Raw genomic sequence first — 19,148 nt, 5'->3', positions numbered from 1 at the left:
GTTTTGTAAATTTTTTTGCTGAAAAGATTATCTTAGAAAGTTTATATGCTTAGACTTACATTCTAAATATTGCCTCTGTGCTGATCTTTTATATGTCCTTGTGTCCACAGTAGCAAATGAGAATTTTTAGTTTGTTTTGTCTAATGTTGCTTTTGTGAATGGCTTTTTTTTTCTTTTTCATTTTGCCTGAATCTCTTCTGAATATGTGTATGTTTTACTATTAGCTTGCTGTATGCCAAGCCAGATTTTGGAGACTTACAACTACAGAACAAGGGTTTCATGCTGTTGATTTATATCATGAGACCTGACCTTCTATCAGATGGCATGTGAACCTTACAGCTGTATGAGTTGCACACCCCAGACTCCAGTATGCTGTTAGAGACAGTGAGATTCTGCAAGCTGCCCTCTTGCATCTCCTTCCTCTTTCATCTTTTCAGAGCTCCCATTAGAGAACACAGTCCCCAACTTGCCTTGGGTTCTGCTTTGTTCTCGGGGTTAACTAATAAGATTTTTAGGTTTAAACTGTAAGGAACACTTTGAGACTGTAAGTCTTTTAAATCATGTCATGTATCACTGTCAGCCTCAGGTTTCACTGTGGATCTTGGTTTAAGATTAAATAGGCCTACTAATTTTTTGACTTCCTATCTGTGATAAAGTTTCCTCATTGGTAAAACTGGAATAGTAATACAGTCATACCTTGGTAGTCCTCGGCTTCAGAACTCTTTAAACCTCTGTACTCGTCGCATTTTGACAGGAAAAAAATGTTTCAGCACTCTAGCTGCTCGGTGCCCATCTCTCACGATTACACAGAGGTCCACATGGCAGTCTCACAGTAGCTCGTGAACAGTTTGGTCCTCGTTGGTTTTGGCACTTGTCATGAGTTCCGGAAAGAATTAATGAGTAACGAGGTACCTACGACTGTACTACCTACCTCCTAGAGTTTTTGGGATTACATAAAGCATTTAGCATAGTGCCATGGCTATGTCAGTCTCTTATTATGTATTATCTATATTAAAAAAAAAAAAGACCAAGGCAGTTCTGGGAAGTCAGTAACTAGTCCAGGAAGATAAAATTGTGGCACTTACTTTTATTTTTAATGAATTGAGACTAGATTGTAGTATTAAGGCAACTCCAGATTCAGGCACAAGTTCATCTTGCTGGGGAAACCCGAAGTGATGTTAATTACAATATCGCCTGCTGCTGTGCATAGCTGTCCGACCCCTGGTAGCTGTCTATCCCATATGCCCAGTTACTTGTTCATCATCCTACAAATGCAGATCCCCTCCAGAGGAGGCTCAGGCTCCCAAATATCGCACGCAGTTCATGACAGTGAGCACTTTTAGAATATTATGTGATTTCTTTTAGATTAATTTTTTAACACTTTTTCCTGTTTGAAGTCCGTGAAGGGCAGTGATGATTTTTTTAAGTAGCTCTTAATTTAATTTTTAAAATTAGAATTATTTTTTGCAACTCTGTAGACATAATTATATAACATTATATAAGTGTATGGTGTACAGTGAGATAATTTGATACATTTATATGTTTCAAAATGATTACCACATAGGCTTAGTTAACACCTCCATCACCTCACACAATTACCATTTCTTTTTTGTGGTGAAGACGTTTAAGTTCTCTCCTTACCAACTTTCAAGTATATAACACAGTGTTGTTAATTATAGCCACCATGTTGTACATTAGATGTCCCAAATTTAATTGTTTTATATCTAAAAATTTATATGCTTTGACTTAAATCTCATCATTTCCCCCATGCTTTAGCCCCTGGCAACCATTATTCTGCTCTCTGTTTCTGTGGGCTGAGCTTTTTTAGATTCCACATTAAATGATATAACAGTGTTTTTTCTTTGGCTTATTTCATTTAGCATAATGCCCCCAGGGTTCATCTATATTGTCACAAATGGCATAACTTCCTCCTTTCTCGTGGCCGAATAATATTTGTGTGTGTGTGTGTGTGTGTGTGTGTGTGTGTGTGTGTGTGTGTGTGTCGCATCTTTCTCCATTCACCCATGGACACTTAGGTGGCTTTCAGGGTTTGGCTGTTGTGAATAATACTACAGTGACATGGGAGTACAGATAGTTTTCTGAGATAGTGATTTTGTTTCCTTTGGGTTTATAAGGGGGGAACCCAAAAAACCACAAAATTTATGTATAAAAAATTGTGTATTCTTATATGTTTAAACTTTAGTTAGCTTCAGACTACTCTGTATTTGATGCAATACACCTGTTGAAACTTTTTTCCACTGCTCAAAACAGTTTTTGAACTTGTCAATTGTGATGCCTTTTAGTGCTCCTGCTGTTTTTTTGTTTCACCTCTTTGGTACATTGGAATCAGCAAAATGTTTCCCGTTGAGGAATTTTTTCATCCGGGGAAACAAAAAAAAAGTCACCTGGGGTGAAATTGGGTGAATAGGGAGGGTGGGGTATGGGGCTCATGCTGTTTTTGGTCAAAAACTTCTAAACACTCAGTGCAGTGTAGACAGGTGTACTTGTAAATCACCTGTCGTGAAATGTGCAAATGTGTTGAAAGAGTCTTCAAAGTAAATTTACTGGAGCCGAACACAGCCTCTCACAACAGCACCAGCTGGTACACAGATACAGATGGGTTCCTAGAACACTCACTGTAGCTGGGGAAACCTCTACTACAAGGGGCCTGCCCTCCAGAAGATAATTACCATTTATTTTGAGTCCCCCCTCTTACATCCAAAACCGGGATTGCTAGGTCATGTGGTAGTTCTATTTTTAATTTTTTGAGGAACCTCCATACTCTTTTTCACAGTGGCTGCACCAGTTTATATTCCCAACAGTGCACAAAGGGTTCCCCTTTATCTCTTGTTTTTTATAATAGCCATTCTAACAGGTGTGAGGTGGTACTTCATTGTGGTTTTGATTTGCATTTCCAGAACTGTTTGTTTCTTTCTCAGATTTTCATTGTTAATATATAGAAACACAACTGATATCTTTATGTTGATTTTATATTCTTCAACTTTACTGAATTTATTGATTAGTTCTAACAGTTTTTCAGTGGAGTTGCAGTAATGATTCTTTTCCTTTAGAGACTGAGTTTTTGAACTAAGAAAGTTGTAGATCCTAAGATAGTATTTATGTGGTAATAATGAGGGTAGGGCAGGAAAGACACATCTCCAAGAGGAATATAAGAACAAATAATTGAATTCTTTAGAAAAAAATTCAGATCTTTCCCCCAAAAAGATGTTCTTTGGACATCAGCTACCACACTCTGCTATCTAATAAAAATGATTAATTTAGCACAGGTGATTGATAGAATAAATTACACTGCCACATGCCTGGATTTGATTTCCTTTTTTCCAGGATTTACCAATTGCAGTAGTAGCTGCTCTGCCAAGAATGAAATAAATGTACTGGGTTTTACAATACCTAAATATTTTGCAGATTGGAGATTTTTTTTGGCATTTCCTTTATTAGAAAATGAATTATTATTATATGAAACTGTAATTATATGAAATAATTATTTGCGAATCTGCCTTCAGGGATGTGAAATGGACGTGCCTTTTTTAAAAATTTTATTTATTTATTTTTAGAGAAGGAAAGTGATGGGGGGTTACTGTGTCCTGTACAGAGTCCCCCCACGGGTCGCTGCTAATGAAGGAAAATAAAATATTTGTTCCAGACACTTCTCGGTCTGCCAGGGAAAGGGGGTGGCAGTTCCCTCTAATGGAGAATGGGGCAGCCCTTCTCTTGACGTGGCTTTTATTGAGAATGATATGTGCAAGGGTATACAGCAAGAATGCAAAGCTCATCAACCAATGTCAAAAGGCTATAATTGAGGGAACACAGAGATTTGCCTCAACTCAGGATCTGGTAGAGGGTGGCGCCCATTTGTCCCTGAAACCTGGGAAACTGATCACATTCCATGCTCAACCACAAACATCAGTACTCATTAACTCAAGGACATTCTTAGCAAAGTTTCATAGGATTTAATGCATTCATCTTCCAGGCCTAATTGTCCCTGGGAAGGGCCTGATCCAGTTTAGGGCTGTACCTGCCTTTAGTATTGTTTCACTGACCAGTCAGGTGATGGGCAGAGCAGCCAAGAGACACGGAGACTTCTTTCAGATAGAATGAGGACTTCGGCCATGACAAAGATGAGGGGTGAGAGTCTTTTGCCCCTTCTCAGTGTCCCCAGAGTCGTTCCCTGATGGCCCCCGTGTGACTGTGCCTGTCTTAGGTTGCCCCTGCCATAAAGGGATCTTGACCGTCACTGACTAACCAGCCATCCTCTGGAGCCAAGCAGGGTGATGTGAGAGGGAGGCAAGGGCTGCGCCCCTGCCAGGGGAACAGGTTTTGTCTCTTCAGTGGCCTATTTTCCTGAGGCCTCCTTACTCAGCTCTAGCCTTAGGGCCTTTTTGCCTGTCGGCAAGGCTACAGTCCCTGAAACCAGGCAGGATGGTTCCCAGCAGGAAAGGGAGAGGGAAAGAGAGGGAGAGAAACATCAATGTATGGTTGCCTTTTGCGTGCCCCCCACCCACCACTGGCCACCTGGGCTGCAACCCTGGCACTTGCCCTAAACTGGGAATCGAACCAGCTACCTCTTGGTTCTCAGGTTGGGGCCCAATCCACTGAGCCACCAGCTAGGGCGGACTGTGTGATCTTTTGATTCTCTGATTAGAAGTTAAAAGTTCCACCTCCTTTTTCTTGATGTTTGTCTTTTCTAGATTGTCAAGAGAGTGGGGAATAGTGAGGAAACACCAATGATCGGAGATAAAGTTTATGTCCATTTTACGGGAAAATTGTCAAATGGAAAGAAGTTTGATTCCAGTCATGATAGAAGCGAACCATTTGTCTTTAGTCTTGGCAAAGGTAAGAGGGTATTGAGTGAGTTGTGTTTTGCTTAGATTTATTGCTTTTCTTTTTTTAAGAGAGAAACATCAATGCATGTGTGCCCCTTGCACGCCCCCTACAGGGGACCTGGCATGCAGCCCAGGCATGTGCCCTGACTGGAAATCAAACCTGCGACCCTTTGGTTTGCAGGCTGGCACTCATCCCACTGAGCCACACTAGCCAGGACTTATTGCTGTTTCTAATACATAGGTGCTGGTGGGTACTTTCCTTGCCAAAAGTAAAGATATTTTAAAGCCATAGTTCTCAAATTATGGTCCCTGGGTCCCTGGGAGTTTCAAGATCCTTTTAGGAGGTCCATAATGTCAAAATTGTTTTCATAATAATACTAAGATGTTATTTATCTTTTTACTGTGTTGACATTTGCATCAATGGTACAAAATCTGTGGTGGTAAAAACTTCTGGTGCCTGAGCCCAAATCTAGGCAGTGGCTCCAGACTCTACCAGCAGTCAGGCATCCTTTACTGCCCTCATTTATGGTTTCAATTAGAAAAAAAGGGAAGTCAGTTACACTTAAGAATGTCCTTGATAGAGTGTAAAATAATCATTTTATTAAATCGTTATCCTTGAGGCTCACATTGTCATGCTATTTTGTGACAGAAAGGGAAGCACATACAAAGCATACCGCATGCTCCAGGCTGGTGGTTATCTCCAGGGCACACACCCTGTGCACTTGCTTTAGCTGAGAGCTGAGCCGGCTGCATTTTTTTTTCCATGAAACACCATTTTTATTAGAAAGGGCAAAACATATGATTCTTCAGACTTGATTACTTAGTGTTAGATAGGTGTTTCCTTGAAAATGAATGAAGTAACCTATTACTTTAAGGAAAACAACTGATAATATTTATTACCATTGAATTTTCAAGTGAAGATTACAGCTTTGGATATTTGCGTCTGCCACTTTGAGCTTGACAGTTTCCCAAAATATAAAAGATTTCTGATGAGATCAGTGGATATTAATGTAAGTGATTTAAAAAATACTATATGATGAAATCTGTTTACATTTCAAAAATCTGTGTAATTCAGTGAACGCATATTTTCCCAATGACCAATGCAAGATGTTACAAAGTTATTCATGAGTAAAAGATCTATTCAATGTGGAAGCTCAACCAATGGATTTTACTGTAATATACTAGAAAAAATTCATTGATAGGTTCTCAGGTTCCTTATTGCCACTAACCTTTATGAAACTACCATTTGTCTAGTTTTGATATATCAGATGATTATATTTATAAATATCTAAAAAGGCTATTAAAATACTCCTTCCTTTTCCAACTATCTATATTTGAGTTTCGATATTTTTGCTGTGTACACCAACCAAAATTGCAACAGATGAATGTAAAAGTCGATATGAGAACCCAGTTATCTTTTATTAATTCAGACTTATTTTACATTTGTAAAATCACTAAACAGTATCACTCTCTCCACTAATACTTTTTTTGGAAAATACAGTTATTTTCATAAAAATCAGTTACTAACATAATGAGGTTATTTTTAAATGAATTAGCATATAACTATTTCTATTTTTTAAAAGATTTTATTTATTTATTTTTAGACAGAGGGGAAGGGAGGGAGGAAGAGAGGGAGAGAAACATCAATGTGTGGTTGCCTCTCGCATGCTCCCTACTAGGGATCTGGCCCACAACCCAGGCTGTGCCCTGACTGGGAATTGAACCAGCGACCCGTTGTTTCACAGGCCAGCACTCAATCCAGTGAGCCATACCAGCCAGGGCTAACTATTTCTATTTTTAATGTGGCAGCTATATAGATATATAAGTAAAAATTTGGCATCCTCAGTTTTTAAGATGTAAAAGGGTCCTGAGGAAAAAAAGGTTAATAACCTCCATTTTCAACTCTTAAATGTGATTTATACTAATTTCTTTTCAAATGCTTTTAAATGTCTTCAGTTGATTTAATATTCTTACTTCAGCTTGTAAGAATAGCCTATACATCAAAACTTTGTGGACCGTGTTGTGTGTTCAAAATCATGACTGAATTACACCATTTAAAAAAAATTATTGTATTTATTAGGGTGACATTGATTAATAAAATTAAAAGTTTCAGGTGTACAGTTCTATAATACATCATCTGTACATTGTATTGTATGTTCAGCACCCCAAGTCAAGTCTCCTTCCATCACCATTATCCCTCTTTATCTTCTTCTACCTCCCCAAACTGCCTTTCCCTCTTGTTATCACTATACTGTTGTCTGTGTCTATGAGATTTTTTTTTGTTGTTTAACCCCTTCACCTTTTTTCAATCAACCCCCCAGCCCTCTGAAAGCTGTCAGTCTGTTCTCTGTATCTATGAGTCTGTTTCTATTTTGTTCATTAGATTCTACATGTAAGTGGAATGTGTGATGTCTTTTTATTCTTATTTGCCATAGATATGACAGACTTCTGGTTCACTGCCAGATTAAGTGTAGCAGAAGAGGGCTAATCCCACTGTTCACCACCATGGCTCGGTGTTTACTATAATTTCTTTCTTTTTCTGCTTCTACAGTTTAGTTGAATTGTTAACTAAGCAGTGATCTGGGAAAGGAAACAGCAAGTGAGGAGCTCTGCCACTCTGTCTCCCCTGGTACTCATGGGTCATGGGCCTTTGTATGTCCTGGTGCCTTCTGCTTCCTGTCCAGCTGTTCTCCCTCCAGGCTCTCATGCTTGCTGTGCCACTGCCCCCTTCTCCTTCAGGGCCTTAGTGAGTGAATGGCTCCTGTGATATGTATTTCGTATTTCAGTAAGATAGCAATCAGAATCAAATAGGATTCTTTTTTTGATGTAGCAGATAATAATGACAGTTAAATTAGGAGTTTTTTCATTTTTGTTGATTTATGGATGGGAACCTCAAGGGCCATCCACATGGCTATGGCATTATTCAATTTAGATGATCTCAGAGTAGATGGCCATGCAGACCTCTCTTTCCACTGCCCCAAGCTCTTACTCTTCCCTTTGAATTTCTGTCTGGAAGAAGTTGAGAGATTTAAGAAAAATCGTCTCTCAGCAGTTATCTTTGCAAATAGATTTAAGAATTGCCGAGAATTTATACTGCCACCTTCTCTACCCAGGTTTTCTCAGTGAAACACTATGATTAAGGAGTCTTTTATGTTTCCTGTGATTTTGAACAGAGAAAAGAGGTAACTTTGTGTAGACATGGTACCAGTGACAGACCTGTGTAGAGATAGCATGGTCTTGTGGGCAGAGCACCCAGCCAGGTGTTAGGCAGCCAGGCTCCTCCTCCCTTTGTACTTTATAATGGTGTGTTAACATGAACAAGCCACCTAACCTTTCTTGCTCCTGTAGAAAGGGGGCATCTGGAGAAGAGCTTTAAGGTTAGTCCTGAGCCTATGATTCCATTCACATACTTTCTGTAAAGAGTATGGGAATAAAAACTGTCCATGACTAAAACCAACGCAGTGACACGGCCTTTAGAGGATTCTTTCAGGTGATATTTAGAAATATGATAATAAAGAAGTATACCTTTTATAAAACTTCAGTAACATAGTGTGTTTACTTAACTGTATAAGATAAGAAACATTGGTTAGGCAGTGTATATATGCATATGTTATAGCAGTTGTACTCATCAAAATGAAGAAAAATAATATGTGGACTGTAGCATATGTATTATACATTGAACTCTCTGGATTTCTTATGGCGTACATATTTTCCCAAGGGAATAAATAGAAGTAAAATATTGAATGGAAAGTCATGCTGATTTTGGGATTGTACTGTGACTGTAATATTTAAAATAGAATTATAAGACCTTATTTGTAAAAACATGCAAAATACAGGGAGGGACAAAAGTAGATATACAGTTGTTTGTATGGAAAATAATACAATAATTAATAAGTAATAATATAATAATGAATAAATAATACAAGAATAAACTCCATTTTGTATACTCACAACACTAAGCCTACTTTTGCCCCATCCTGTATACTTGCAAAACATTGCAAATCAGAAGTTGGTACTAAGTCCTAAAAATTCTTCAATGAAAATACATTTGGAATGAATTAGATGTATTTTTAATGATCTGAAACTTATTAGTGATTAAGTGTATATTTAAGTATTTTTCAACTTTTATATTTTAAAGGAAAACTTTTTACAGTTAAGGTATTTTATCTTTTGCCCTGGCTAGGTGGCTCAGTTGGTTGGAGCATCGCCCCATTAATTGAAAGGTGACGGGTTTGATTCCTTGTCAGGGCACATGCCTGCGTTGCAGGTTTAGTCCACAGTCAGGTGCATATGAGAAGCAACCAGTCCATGTTTCTCCCCGCCCCCGTCCCTTTCTCTCTAAAGTCAATGTCCTTGGGAAAGGATAAAAAAATTATTTTTATCTTTCTTGTTTCCTTTTCTACTCCCATATGAAAAAGTGCTTTTTTTTTCTGTATAAAACTGTACAGGTTTCATCCTATAGTATTGTAAATATGCTTGTATTTCAAATATACATTTAAAGGTTGCGTAGTCAGTAGTTTTCATCAAGGGTGCGAAGACCATTCAATGGGGAAAGACACTTTTTTTCAACAAATGATGTTTTTCCCAAACTGGATATTCACATGCAAAGAAATGAAGTTGGATCCTAACTTTACACTGTAATAAAAATTAACTCAGAATTGATCAAAAACCCAAATTAAACATAAGACCTAAAAGTATATTTTCTTAGAGGACCAGTTAGAGGAAAAGCTTAATGACATTGGATTTGGCAATGATTTCTTGGATATAACACCAAAAGCACAGCAACAAAAGTAAACAATACATAAATTATGCTACATCAAAATAAAAATACCCCCTCCATCAAAGGATACAGTAACAGAGTAAAAAGGCAAACTATGGAATGGGAGAAAATACTTGCAAATCATATGCATGATAAGTGGTTAATATCTAAAATATATAAAGAACTCCTGTAAATCAACAACCAAAAAACCCCCAATAACCTGATTATAAAATGGGCGAGGACTTAGACATTTCTCCAAAGAAGAAATATAAATGGTCTACAAGAATATGAAAAGGTGCTCAACATCACTAATCATTAAGGAAATGCAAATCAAAACCACAATGAGATGTCACGTCACATTGATCAGGATGGCAACTATCAAAAAACAAAACAAGTGTTGACAAGGTTATGGAAAAATTGAAACCCTGGTACATTGTTTTTGGGAATGTAAACTGGTGCAGCCACTAAGGAAAATGTTCCTCAAAAAATTAAAAATAGAACTATTGCCCTGGCCGGAGTGACTGAGTTGGTTGGCCATAATCCTGCAAACTGAAAGGTTGCAGGTTAGATTCCCGGTCAGTGCCTGTGCCCGGGTGGCTGGTTCGGTCCCCATTCACGACACATGCAGGAGGCAACCACTCGATGTTTCTCTCCCTCTCTTCCTCCCTTCCCCTCTCTGGAATCAATTAAAAAAAAAAAAAGTTTTTAAAAATAAAAAATAGAACTACTGTATGCCTTAGTAGTTTTGCTTCTGGGTATATATTCAAAATAACAAAGGGTCTCAAAGAGATATTTGTAACTCATGTTCATAGCATTATTCATTATAGCCAAAAATGTGGAAGCAACCCAAGTAATTATATGTGGTAAATGAATAAACAAAATGTCATGTATATATAAAATGGAATATTATTCATCCTTTAAAAAGAGGGAAATTCTGACACATGTGACAATACTGGTGAACCTTGAGGATATTATACTAAGTAAAAAAAGACACAGTCCTTCCCCCTTTCAAAAATCTATCTCCCTTTTTATGTTTCCTATCTCTTTGTTATCACAGAGTTCATTGAGCAGCCATGTAACCAGTCATGTGAACTCTGCATTGGATAGTTTGCTTGTCTCCATATTATTTAGTTCTTTTTCTGGAGTTCTGTTCTTCTGTTTCATTTGAGACATGTTTCTTTGTTTCCTCAGTTTGACTGCCTCCCTGTGTTTGTTTCTGTGTATTAGGCAGAGCTGTTATGTCTCCTTGGCTTGGTAGAGAGGCCTTACGTAGTAGATGTCTTGTAGGGCTCAGTGGCACAGACTCACAGGTCACCCAGGCTGGGCATTCAAGGTGTGCCCACCCCCACCCCCAGTCTTGTTGGGTGGGCTTTGTTCACTATCCTGTTGAAGTTGAGCCTTGATTGCTGTTGGCACGTCAGGAGGAGGATCAGCTGTGCAGGGGCCACTCCCATGGAGCAGGATGCACTTCGTTGGGGCTGTGGTACCTGAGCCAGACTGTGCCTCACCCACAACCTCCACTGGTTTCCACAGTCAGAAATCATGGGGACCTTTGTTCCTGGCACTGGAACCCTGGGCTGGGGATCTGGTGTGGGGCTGGGATGTCTTGTTCCTCAGAGGGGACCACTGCAGAGAAGATATCCCATCTGATTTTTTCCACCACATATGGGTTCATTCAGCATCTCTGCCCCTCCAACCAGAATCAATGTGGCTTTCTCTGTGTATCCCTGGTTGTAGGACTTCTGTTCAACTAGAGTTCAGGTGGTTCTGAATGGTGGTTCTGTAGTTTAGTTGTAATTTCAATGTGGTTGTGAGAGGATGGGAGTACTGCATTTCCCTGCTTTGCCATCTTGACCACGAGCTCCAAGGTCATGAATCTTAAAAATGTTCCTGCTTTGACCAAGTAATTCTACTTCCAGGAATTGAACCTAAGGAAATGTGGTAGAAGCTTGCTTAACCAACTCCAGGTTAACTGATGCTCTGCATTTGTTTGTGAATATTCTAAGTGACATTGTGGAATCCTGTTCTGTGCTGTGTTCTTGCACTTGGCTTTATCCAGTTGACTGGACTTTGTCAGTGCCCTCCAGCAACGGACCACTAGGAACGCAGCTGTAGTTGAAAAAGTTGGACATACTCATTGCAGAGAGGGAGAAAGCCCACTGTGGAGTGTGTCAGTAAGAGTGTTCATAAGGACTTTTATAGGGTTTGGGCCTGTAGTAGGCAATTTGAGGGATGGTTTGAAGAAGACGGGCTTTGCTTTGGATTGGATGTTATAAGACTGGGGAAATTCTTTGGGCATCTTAATAAATCTTACCTGCGAGGGCTGACAAGAGGGAGACTAAAGCTATACCTGCTAGGGAAGTAGTGGTCACTCAGAGTAGCCAGGAGAGGGGGATGTTTTGTGTTCTGTAGGTTACATGGTGACCTTGATTTTTGTCCATGTTTAGACAAAATTTTGAAGTGTTTCTTGTTTTGTCTCATTTTCTCATGGTTTCAGAGTGACCTTGTCTGATGTTGATGTTCTGTGAGATTGTTTATGTCCAACAGGGGAATAACATGGCCTCGCTGTGTGTCCTGGCCAGCCGCAGACATCACTAATGCCTGGCTCTGCCAGGAAGGGTCCAGACATTAAGGGCTGTTTTTTCCTTCCTCAGACTGCTGATAAGAATCAGCTGAAACGTGTTTATGTGTATTGTACTTTAAGTAATTATATAATTTTATTAGTATACAAAACATTGGAATTAGTGTAAAAACAGGAATTGTAGGAAAACTACATATTTAGTCAAACATTTTTAGAAAGACATTAAGGTGAATTGCTGAAAGCATTTTTTAAAATGGCTATCGACACTGTCTGGGTAACCCATTGCTTAGAGCATCATCCTGATATGCAAAGGTTGCAGGTTTAATGTCCAGTCAGGGCACATATAAGAAGCAACCAGTGAATGCACAAATAAATGGAACAGCAGATCGATGTCCCTCCTTCCCATCCTCTCCCTCTCCTCTTTCCTCTCTGTCTAAAATCAATTTAAAAAAATTTAAAATGGCTATTGAATTAGGGGTGGGTAAAAAGCAGAATAAAAGCCATTCAGAATACATTTTATCAGAAGGATTCTGCATACTGATTGCTTTATAAGTGTCTTTGGTTCTTGCTCCACTTTAAAAAAAAAAACTCACATTGTAAATGCAAATGAAATATCACGTGTGATTTATCTAGTAAAGGTGATGTGGGGCTCTTACCACTGGAGCCGCACTTGGAGACAAGGCCTTGGCTTTCTAACACAGGGTTACTGCATTAATGTACTTGAATGTGTTTTAAGTTTTAAAAAATGATGTATGTATATGTTCTTTTTTATGATTCTTCATTTAAAGCAATGTTTTAAATTAACTTACCCTCTTGACTTCTGGTCAAGACATAAGTCTTTAGGTAGATACCTAACATCATCCATGAGAGCATACAAGCTCACTGGTGACTTTGAAAGCATCAGGTAGAACATATAGAAACATAAAAGTGGACCAGGTAGTACCCCAAGAATGTCAGGAGACAGGTTTGAGCCTTAATACTGACTTGGGATAGCAGGTTTGCATTTCCTTTTCTAGGAGTCGTGAGGTAAGGTTGCTGTGTCTGCTGTGTAGGGAGCGCTTTGCAGAAGAAATGGGATCCAGGACTACCAGCAGGCCCTGAGCATCACATCTTACCTTTTCACTAAAATGAAACTGAGTTAAGTGGGTCCAACCTTCTCTGCCGAAGAGTGGAAAGAGAAGTGCATCAGAAGTGTTTGTGGCATGATACTCTAATAGTTTTTTTTATTAATGAGAATAGAACCCCCACTGGTGTGGCTTAGTTGGTTTGGTGTTGTCCCACAAACCAAAAGGTCGCCGGTTTGATTCTCAGTCAGGACACATGTCTGGGTCGCAAGTTCAGTCCCAGGTTGGGGCACGTACAGAAAGCAGCCAGTCAGTGTTTCTTTCATATTGTGGTTTCTCTACCTCTCTTTCTCCCAACCTTCCCCTCTCTCTAAATAAAAAATTAAAATTAAAAATATAATAATAGAGATGTGAAGGTGATATCATAGGTAAACGCTGTGCTTGCCTTCTTCCATGAACATGTCAGAATTACAGCCAAACTACAGAACAATCATAATTGAGAACTGCCTGAGATCTAGGTGATAAAAGTTCAACTAAGGATGCAAAGAAGAAGCCATTTGAAACTGGTAGGAGGGGTGGAGATGTTGAACAACCTAGGCCCACACACACACAGTTGCAGTTAAAAATGGGGAGGATATCTCCGTGTGGAGGCACCAATAAGGAGCAAGGGGTCCCAGCCCTGAGTTTCCATGCTGGAAAGGGAAGTCTCCATAAATCCTGGCCGTGAAACCAGTGGGGATTGTGGCTGAGTGAGATGGAGGGCTTCAGGAGTCCCAGAGGACTGGCTTACTTGGACTCACTTGCTCTTAGCTCCAGACCTGGAGCTGCAGCTCAAAAGGCGCCAGGGACATACAGGGAGTCTGGTATCAGGACAAGAGCTGGGGGACAGCTTTCTCCCAAACAGAAGCTGTGGAAGAAGCCACTGTTTCTTTGCTGTGCCCTCCCCCTGCAGGCACAGTGGGCACCGTAGCTGAGTCTCCAGAAACCTGGGTAATACTCGTTACCCCATCCTGGTGATTCCGAGACCTCACCCATCTCGGAGCCCACCCAAGCCATTTCCAGTGGCTTTTCCATACAAACAGCTCATGCTGCAGGCTTTCCAAAAGCCTCTCAAAGGTTCACAAATCGCAAACAAGTTAGCATCTGGCCTCAGCATGCCCTATACCTTTTACCAGGTCGCCCCAAGCCTGGTACTAGTGGTAGCCAGCATCGGTTCTCAGCTTAGCCTCTCCCAGGCCCTTCCAAGCCCAGCACAAGTGGCAACCACCTGCAGATCTCTTTGTAGCTCATACCAGGTGGCCTCAGGTGAAACAAAGGAAGCAGCTTAACTTGGCTTTCAGCAGAGCTGCTCCAAAAAAGCCCCAGAACCAACACACCCCATGGCCAGCTTTATACCACACCAGAGTACTACCCAGTCACCTCCACAAATGACACACCCAAAGGGCAGACTCAGTAAGCACCAGAGCCCTGTTTAAGTGAGTCCTGCTCTGTGGTGTCAAGCCCTGCACAAAGCTCCTCTACTCTAGTGATGGCCAGTCGTCACAGCCAATCAGTTTGAGAGTCAGTCCCTCTCTCAATGAGCCAAAAGCTATTGAGGCTCAACTACAACAGGAGGGCACACAAGGGATACACCTGGAACACCCAGCTCAAGTGACGAGAGATTGCACCACTGGGCCCCACATGACATCTGCACAAGGCCACTCTATCAGGACCAGATGTAGTAGCTCTACCCAGTACATAGAAACAAACATAGGGAGCCAGTCAAAATGAGAAGACAAATGTGTCCCAAATGAAAGAACAGGCTAAAACTCCAGAAAAAGAACTAAAAATGGAGATAGTCTACCAGATGCATAGTTTAAAACACTGACTTTAAGAATACTCAGTGAACTCAGAACTTTAACAAACATATAGAAAATAATTTTTTAAAAGTGCTAGAAAATTAAAAAGAATCTGTCAAAAACGAGGAATACAGTAACTAAAATGAACACATTAGAGGGAATCAACAGTAGATTAGATCAAGTAGAGGATCCATTCAGCGATTTGAAATACAAGAGAGCAGAAAACACCCAATCAGAACTGCAGAAAAAGAAAAGAACCCCCAAAATGAGGATACTAAGGGGCCTCTGGGATAACATTGGATGCAATAATGTCTCATCATAGGGGTACCAGAAGGAGGAGAGAGAGATCAAGGAACTGAAAACCTATTTGAAGAAATGATGGAAACCCTCCCTAACCTGGTGAAGGAAATAGACATATGAGTGCAGGAAGCAGAAATAAAGGAACAAAGAAAACAAACAAACTCCTTGATACAGACAACTTTTTATTTTAATCCTCGCCTGAGGACATGTTTTCATTGCCTCTAGAGAGAGAGGAAGGGAGAGAAACATCGATGCAAGAGAGAAGCATCGATTGGTTGCCTCTTGTACATGCCTGTACAGGGGATCACAAATGCTTGGACCAGGGACTGAACCTGCAACCTAGGTACATGCCCTCACTGGGAATTGAACCCACAACCTTTTAATTATAAGGTGAGATGTGACATTGGCTTGGGCATGAAGAATATTTTGATGATGCTAGGTGGGAGAAGGGTGGGAATATGGGTAAAAAGTGGTAAGGATTAAGATGTGCAAATTGCCATCTATAAAAACAGTCTCAGGGATGTAAAGTACAGCCTAAGGAATATAGTCAGTGATACCATAACTGTGGATGGTGTCAGATGGGTACTAGCCTTATTGGGAGATCACTTTGTAAGTTATATAAATGTCTAATCACTATATTGTACACCTAAACTAATGTATGTCAACTGTAATTGAAAAATATAAAATTATTTAAAAATAATTTACTCCCGGTCATAGTCCTGCTTGTGTCAGGAAAGGGGTGTTTTACTATGCAAAGAAAAAAGGTCATGTGAAGATTTAGGTCCAGAATTGTTCACCAAAACTTTATAATAGTAAAAAGAAAAAAAGTACAAACATACATGTTTTGTTTTTTTTTTAAGATTTTATTTATTTATTTTTAGAGAGGGGAAGAGAGGGAGAGAAACATCAATGTGTGGTTACATTTCATGCACCCCCTGCTGGGGATCCGGCCTGCAACCCAGGCGTGTGCCCTACACTGGGAATTGAACCGGAGACCTTTGGTTCTCAGGCCAGTGCTCAACCCACTGAGCCTCACCAGCCAGGGCAACAAACATGTATTTTAAGAGGAGTAATGAAATTATGGTATATTTAGATGATGAAATAGTATATAGTTATTAAAAATCATGTTTTCAAATACTATCTTTTAACAAGAAAAATGCTCCTATAATATGACATATAAAGAGCAGACTACAAAACCAAATAAACTATGACCAGAGATTTAAGAATGTAAGAATTTACTGTGCAAGCGAAGTCTATATATACAGAGAGAGATAAAAGTGGGTTTACAGTTGTTCTTGTGGACAATACTTCAATAATACTAATACAAAAATTGTTTCATGTACTCCCAACTGTAAGCCCACTTTTGCCCCACCCTGCACATTTGAAGGAAATGAACTAAGAGATTGACAGTTTAGCCCACGTGCTGAGATTTCAGAGGTTTTTTATTGTATTCTCTCTGCTTTCCTCTACTTTCCAAGAGTTCTATAAGGAGTGTGTTACTTTTTTAAGTGGGGAAATGTTTTTAAGAAGAGTCCCAGTGTTGGCAATTTTAGAAACATACCTGTGTCGATATCATTCCAGCTCTTTCCTTGTGTGTTCTATTCAATGGGAAGCTTTAATGTTCTCCAGTAAGAAGAAAAGCAAGGGCCAGGCATGGTTTATTCACCTTGGGGCTCCTATGGATTTAATTTCCCTGGTTGAGGTTTCCAGCTTCTAAGGCCTTGCATGCATATCACCCATGAAAAAGCCTTTGCCGATTACACCAACCCTCACCCCAAGGCAAATGCCCTTTGTTTATACACTGTTTCGGTGTTCACCACCTTTTGCTTAAAAAAAGAAAGAAGGAAAATATTGTGTCTTTCTCCTTCACTGGCCATACTGCAATGCGTGTTCCTTGGAAGGAAGAAGGGAATGATCATCTTTGTAGTCTTAGTAACTCGGCAGACCTTTGCTCCTCAGTTGTTGGCTAAATATCTTGAACAAGTGTACAGTAGAACCTCCAGAATATAAAGAGTTCCTGAAAGACTGTATAAAGTATTTGTCTTAAAATATCAGTTGATAGTTAAAAAGGAAAGTTCTCAGTGACCACACTAACACGTAACAGTTTTTGAGGAGTCCCGGTGACAAGAAAGCAGCCTATTACAGCAGACTTTACATTTCTTTTGTTGGTTCAGGTTTTTTCACAATGGAGCCATGTGTGGGCACATAAGTTGACGTAGCCATTTTGGAAGGGCAGTTGGGCAAAATCTGTCAAATTGAAAATGCACATAACCTTTGCACTTCTAGGCATTTACTCTCCAAATAAATTTGGACCAAATAGGCAAACATACGGACAAATGTTCTGATTAGAGTACTGTTTGTAATAGGAGAGTGACTGAAATATTAAGCAGTCATTGAGAACAGGGTTAGTCTATTTGTATTTACAATGGTTATCCTTTATTAAATAACTATTACATGCCAGACACTGTGCCATGCATTTGACATACTCTGTTTAATAATTATTATAAGAACTCTGTGGCTGGTACTGCTATTGTTATGGCAGGTACTAGTACTTGTTATTATTTGAAGATGAGGAAACTAAGGCACAGAATTTAAATAACTTGTACAAGGTCACACAACTAGTAAGGGCCACACCTGGCACTCAAATCCAGGCAGTGTAACATTCAAGCAGGCTGCACCTTGAACAACTAAAATACATATTCTCCTTTCTGTTGATTGCAAAAGATCAAGATACAGGTGGCTCTCGAGATTTGACTTCTAATTTCCTATGATGTAGAGAAGTAATACGCAATTAGTAGAAACTGTCTGGATTAGCATATCACGTGTGGTAGCTTAGGTGCACTAAATGCACTTTTGACCTATAATATTTTCAACTTAACAATGGGTTTATCTGAATGTAACCCCATGACAAGTCGAGGAACATCTGCTATATATTTAATAAAAGAATGTTTAAAGAATACCAAAAAGGCATTTAAACTTTTTAAAAATAATAGAAATCGGCAAGAAATATACAAAAACAGGTTTAGTTTCAACAAATAATAAAATAACAATTAAAATAACATCATTGTCACAATCAGATAAATAAGTATTAAAAATATTGGTAATATCAAGTATTAGTGACTGAAAGGAACTGGGTATTCATAAACTCTTTTTCTTCATCTTCTTAAAGCAGTCCCTTTAGCATATTTTGCAGTGCTGGTTTGGTGGAGGTGTATTCTTTTAGCCTTCTTTTGTCTGGGAAACTCCTTAGTTTGCCTTCCATGTTCATTGAGAGCCTTGCTGGGTAAGCAGTCTTGGTTGCAGGCCTTTGCTTTTCTGCAGGCACAGAGGAAAGAAGATGTTCCTACCTCTTTCTCCCTTGCTGCCTTTAGGACTCTATTTTTCTTTGATATTTGCCATTTTAATGATGATGTGTCTTGGAGTGGACCTCATTGGGTTCCTCTTGAATGGGACCCTCTGTGCTTCCTGGACTTGCGTGGCTTTTTCTCTGCTCAAATTGGGAAAGTTTTCCATTATTACTTTTTCAAACAGGTTCTCTATCCCTCATCCTCTTTTTCTGGTATCTCTCTTATACGGATACTAGTATGTTTCAGGTTGTCCTGCATTTCCTTAAATGCCTCTTCATTCTTTCTGAGTCCTTTTTTTTTTTTTTTTTTTTTACATTTTCTTGCTCTTTCTGGGAGCTTTTTCCTACCTCATCCTCCAGCTTGCTGATTTGATCCTCTGCTTCACCTATCCTGCTTTTGATTCCTTCTACTGTGT

At 39.5% G+C, this 19,148-nt stretch overlaps 1 protein-coding gene across 5 annotated transcripts in view; it reads left to right on the top strand.

The window, feature by feature from the left end:
- Positions 1-19,148, top strand: part of FKBP5 (FKBP prolyl isomerase 5) — a 107,123-nt gene that overhangs the window by 49,461 nt on the left and 38,514 nt on the right. For all 5 annotated transcript variants that reach the window (XM_054569265.1, XM_054569266.1, XM_054569267.1 and 2 more), the window contains one exon: positions 4,710-4,854. In XM_054569265.1, the coding sequence (XP_054425240.1) occupies positions 4,710-4,854 (145 nt within the window). The remainder of the gene's footprint in view (positions 1-4,709; positions 4,855-19,148) is intronic.

The sequence above is a fragment of the Pteronotus mesoamericanus genome, unplaced genomic scaffold (assembly GCF_021234165.1).
Source record: "Pteronotus mesoamericanus isolate MK-2021 breed Mesoamerican mustached bat unplaced genomic scaffold, CSHL_Meso_final contig_20, whole genome shotgun sequence".
Taxonomy (NCBI): domain Eukaryota; kingdom Metazoa; phylum Chordata; class Mammalia; order Chiroptera; family Mormoopidae; genus Pteronotus; species Pteronotus mesoamericanus.
Note: the sequence above shows the minus strand (reverse complement) of the source record. Positions and strands in the feature narration are given on the sequence as shown.